General features: G+C 36.8%; 1 protein-coding gene across 4 annotated transcripts in view; it reads right to left on the reverse strand.

Moving 5' to 3' along the window:
• Positions 1-1,878: 1,878 nt before the first annotated feature.
• The window catches only part of PPP2R2A (protein phosphatase 2 regulatory subunit B, alpha), a 99,185-nt gene continuing 95,474 nt past the window's right edge, over positions 1,879-5,589 (reverse strand). For all 4 annotated transcript variants that reach the window (XM_006765925.2, XM_015565416.1, XM_015565418.1 and 1 more), the window contains one exon: positions 1,879-2,873. In XM_006765925.2, coding sequence (XP_006765988.1) covers positions 2,594-2,873 — 280 coding nt within the window. In that variant the 3' untranslated portion in view covers positions 1,879-2,593. The remainder of the gene's footprint in view (positions 2,874-5,589) is intronic.

The following is a 5,589-nucleotide window of genomic DNA, read 5'->3' on the forward strand; positions in this document are numbered from 1 at the left end:
TAATTGTCTATGAAAAACAGTTTTCATTTCTAGTTTTTAGAAATAACTGTAAACGGAAAAATCCTCACTTAATTTGAAAGGAAAAATGCATTTCTTTTATTCCAAGACTAACAGCTTCACAAAAAAGATTAATATCCAGTAGTTATATAAAAACGTATTGATATACAGACTTATAAAGTAACTAATGCCCAGCCACTAAAGAAAGATCAAAGGAGATTAACAGAATGAGTTTTCATATTATTTTTTTAAAAGGTTACAACAAAAGTAGAATATGTTTGTAGGTATCAAGAGAATAGAATACAAGCAAGTTGACAAGACTAAGTTTATTCTAAGTATAATTTTTATTAATAAAAAGATTAACCATGACCATGAGTGGCTGGGCTTATAGTTTGCTACACCAAAGAAATTAAAAATTGAGTTAAGAATATTGTTACAATAATTTATAATATAGCATTCCTTTATAGAGGCATTTTAATTTTAGCAATGTTTCCCTTAAATATAAAAAAACTAACCTTTAATGTCATGAGTGAGAATCATTATAGCTATTGCTAAATTTAAAAAATTCCAAGAGCTGTTTGACGTTTTATCCCAAGATCTACACCCAAACTTTAGGGAAACAATCTTCCAAAAAGATCTGGAAAATTGCCTGCTCAGAGACAGAGTATCAGCGTTTGATACCAGTGGCAGGAGAATAGCCCACTTCCAAGTGTGAAGAACCAGTAACACAAATTACGAATGCACCCAAGATCCCCAAATAAATTAGTAAAAGTGCCATTATTTTAAGAATGATTAGACATATAATCAATGTATTTAAATACAAATTCAAATTTGTTAAGTCCAAAAGATACAGTAATTTTATGACATAAAATTCCTCCTGTGTGCTAAAAATGTTAACTTACAAGACATAATATTTGTGTAAGTGTAGAGGAAGTTATGGTCAAATTGCTTAATCATTTTTCATTAATGAGAATAGAACAATAGGTAGTGGACATATATAGAAGCACTGAGTCCTCTAAGATTCAAGGTTATATTACTGCTCAAGCAAAGCATACTATTCTTTAATAATATAAATGCCTACTCAATTTATCTTTTAAAAATAAAGTCCATTTGTTCTCCATTAAAGCTTCTGCAAGACTGACAAAGGTACATTCTACCTATATAAAATAGGGGTACTCTTCATCTTTGGATAAGGTATCACCACTTAGGGAAATGTAGTCAATATACAGATTACTAAACTTTTGAGGCAGCTGTGGGAGTCCATTAAGCACTTTTCAAACACTGTATCTTTAAAGTTTGTCTTTAATATTAATAGCTTTGGAAAACCAAAAATAGAGAAAAAACATCTGTGACAAAGTACATTTCATTCAGATTTTATATCAGTTAAGATACAAAAAAAATATTTAGTGCAGTGTCAATTTTATCTATGATAATCACTTGAGGATAGTTTTGTGTTATGTTTTATGATTGAATGTCAAAAAAATTTTTACTTGTTAAGTCTTTGTCTTAGTATTTAGTAAGGCAAAAATGAAATTAAGTACTGTAAAAAGTCTTTTAAAATGAAACTACAAATTTGGTTCCTATTTACAATTTCATTAACAGATAAGTGTAGATACAACAGATCCAATACCCTTACAACCACAGTAAAAAAAAAAATCTCTAATAGCATTTATAGGTTGTGAAGTCCTTAGTAATACCAATATATATCCAAAACATGTTCATACAGAACCAATACCTCTCTGATTCCTTGTAAAAGAACACTTGTTAAAAATAATTAACAAAAATACCAAAACAACAATGAAAACTCCTTTCATTTCGCCCAAAAGTTATGACACAAAATACTGGCTTAAGAGGTAGATTAAAAATAAAAAGAAAACCAGATTCACCATTCTTTGTCACTTTTATTCAGTAGTAGTATTTTTTTCCCCTTATTTTCAGTGCCAGACACGGCAAGGAGTGATTACAGCCAACTGTTAAAACATTTGTTCGCAATATATACCCCCCTTTACCACTGACCCCAAACTGACTCATTTTGTGTGCTTCCGTTCTTTCTTTTTTTAATATACCACCACCAAGACTGGGTGGAGGGGCAAGGGTAAGAGACATGAAGGGAAGAGTCCAGGAGGCCAGAAGAGGAGGAATGCTACAAGCCACAGTAAGAATGAGCTGTATTTAATTTAAAAAAGGGTGGCGGGGTGTACCCCACAAATGATACAGTAATGAGGATACACAATTAGATCTCATAAGCATGACTGAGGCTTTCACTGTGTTTGACATCATCACAATGGAAGGCATAAAAAGTGGAGTAAATCAATGTTGACACAGTCCAATCTAGTCCATTAGGCAAGATGGTGCAAGAAGTCATTTAAATTAAAAGTGCCCTATCCTTACCTAAATGGCTAGCAGACATGGAGAACACCATAGTGATGAATCCACAGAGCTTTCTCCATGTAGCTATAAAAGTGTTGTCGAATGGCACATTGTCAAACACTGGAAGGGGGCGCCACAATGGACCTCTCTCTTTTGTAGGTACAAATGCTAGATTCAACTATCTCAACTAAGCAGGAAGTGGGCTCTTCTGCTAGGAATGCCAACCCTAATTCACTTTGTCTTGAAATATATACAGATTGTTTGTAGTCGCTACAGCAATGATATTTTCCTTGGGGTGCCAGGCTGTGTGAAGTATTTTCTTGTTGAAGTCTAGACTGTCAACACTTATTTCATCCTTCTTTCTCTTGCCACTTGCACAGACTTTGCGTGGCTTCAGAACCGTGCGAGGTTTATTGTTTTCTCGTGATGCTTCCAGGGTTATGTCTCGCTTTGTGTTCCTGTCAAACATCCTGAAGAAATTATTGTAAGATCCAGTCATGACAACACTGTAAAAGTAGACAGAACATTCAGTCAAATAAGTGCCTACAGAGTTTGTTTTCAGTAAAAGGATTCAGTGATGAACCTAGCCTGGTGCTCTACCAGAAAACAGCACCTACTTTAAGCAGATTTTAATTTTAGGGTGAAGGCAGCTGACACCAACCCAGAAATATAGTGCTAGTTAATTTTTTCTTTTAATTACTCCTTCTCATGAATACCAAAACTACCACCAAAGCTGAAAGCATCCTATGTAAAGCTTCTTAGTAGTATTATCTTTGTTGAGTATTTTTGCAACTATCAACTTATGTGATCAACCTGACCAGCCAACTTCTAGAAATACCAACTGGGGGACTCACATGTTCTAAAACCAAAACAGAAAAATGAATGGTATACAACTGCTCATTAGAAACCAATGCTTTCCTTATGATTTAAGTTGTAAACTATTTAATTTGTCCCCAAGACATTATCCAGTTTGGATAATCACATCTTATGATGCTTACAGAAAACCCGCTTTCTGGGAATATTCAGAAAATAGCATATACAATGTTTATTAACAGGAAAAAAAATTAACTTATAACACAATACATTTTAAGCAAATTTTTGGACAAATATTTTTAATATCAGTTTAAAGGGTGCCAAGTTCTTACCCTGCCTAAGGCATGTTCTGTCAATCCTACTTGCCATCCATCACTGCTCCTCAACATTTACCAAGTATTCCAGTAAGCAAAACCTCACGTTTGAAACCATTAATTTGCAAAGGGTCTGGTGCTATTATTAATACCACATCCTTCCCATATAACTTAAATTATAATTGTAAATAAGATTATAGGATACCAAGAAACTGCTTAAAGTAATGCTTGGAAACAACTCTTATTACAAATACTAGAGGACTGGTGCATGAAAATTCGTGCACTCGGGGTGGGGGTGGGGGGTCCCTCAGCCCAGCCTGCACCCCTCTCACAGTTCAGGACCCCTCGGGGATGTCCACCTGCCTGCTTAGGCCCTCTCCCCCCAGGGATCGTGCTTAAGCTGGCAGTCAGATATCCCTCTGGCAGCCTGGGAGCCCTCTGGGGATGTCTACCTGCCAGATTAGGCCTGCTCCCTGGGGGCATCAGGCATAAGCCGTTAGCTGGACATTCTTAGCACCACCGCAGAGGTGGGACAGGCTGGACAGCCTGGACAGCCATGAGCCAGCTTCTGGCTGAGCAGTGGCAGCCCTGCTGTGGAAGCGCACTGACTACCAGGGAGCAGCTCCTGCATTGAGCATCTGCCCCCTGGTGGTCAGTGTGTGTCATAGTGACCGGTCACTCTGCTGTTAGGGTCAATTTGGATATTACACATTTATTATATAGGATTATACACCAAACAGGTCATATATTGAATGCAAAAGACTGCCATCTACTTAGTAAAGTCAATCCCTCCCAAAAAACAACTGATAACATTTTAATCGCACTCATGTTGGTGCATGTACCTAAAGGTAATAAAATGGTATTTCAAATGATGAATGTAATTAAACTGGCATCCCCATGTTTTGTGAATCTAATCACGAGGAAACACTAGACAACATTCAAATTAAGAAGCTTTCTGGCTCTGGCTGGTTTGGCTCGGTGAATAGAGCATCAGCCTGCAGACTGAATTAAGAGTCCTGGGTTTGATTCTGGTCAAGGGCACATGCTGGGGTTGTAGGCTCAATCCCCAGTAGGAGGCATAAAGGAGGCAGCCAATCAATTATTTCCCTCATCATTGATGTTTCTATCTCTCTCTCCCTCTCCCTTCATCTCTGAAATCAATCAATAATATAATTTTTTTTAAAAAGGAAACTTTCTGTAAAATAACTGGCCTGTGTTTTCAAAAATGCCAAATTTTGAAAGATGAGAAAAGAATAAAGAACTATTCCAGATTAAAGGAGACTAATGAGATAGGACAACCAAATGTCACATATGCTTTTGGATTTGATAGTGACCCCCCCCCCGCCCCTCCCCCTTTTTTCCTAGAGAGGACATGATTGAGAACTAGAAAAATTTTAATGGAATCTGTGGATTAGATGAAAGTAGTGCATCAATGAGAATTTTTCTGTTGCCCTGTCATTATGAAGGAGAGTGCCTTTTACGAAATAGTCAAAGTTAGGGGCAACGGGGCATCATGTTTGGAGTTTATGCCCAACTGGTGCACACATACATACACACACACAAAATAAGTGTTTGTGTTTATGTATAAATATACATGAAGACTGACACAGCAAGCAGCAACAGAGGGAACCTGAGTAGAGGCTAAATAAGAACTGTGTTATTCTTATAAATTTTTTCTAAGTTTGAGATCCTATCAAATTTTTTTTGATTAATTAAATCTTCATTGTTCAGATTATTACATTTGTTCCTCTTTTTCCCCCCCAGAACTCCCCTCCACCCAGTTCCCACCCCACCCTCCTCCCTCATTCCCCACCCACTGTCCTCATCCATAGGTGCACGATTTTTGCCCAGTCTCTTCCCGCATCTCCCACACCCCTTTCCCCCCAAGAATAGTCAGTCCATTCCCTTTCTATGCCCCTGATTCTATTATATTCACCAGTTTATTCTGTTCATCAGATTATTTATTCACTTGATTTTTAGATTCACTTGTTCATAGATATGTATTTGCTGTTCATAATTTTTATCTTTACCTTTTTCTTCTTCTTCCTTTTCTTAAAGAATACCTTTCAGCATTTCATATAATATGGTTTGGTGG

Source organism: Myotis davidii, unplaced genomic scaffold, assembly GCF_000327345.1.
Source record: "Myotis davidii unplaced genomic scaffold, ASM32734v1 scaffold1081, whole genome shotgun sequence".
In the NCBI taxonomy this organism is placed as follows: domain Eukaryota; kingdom Metazoa; phylum Chordata; class Mammalia; order Chiroptera; family Vespertilionidae; genus Myotis; species Myotis davidii.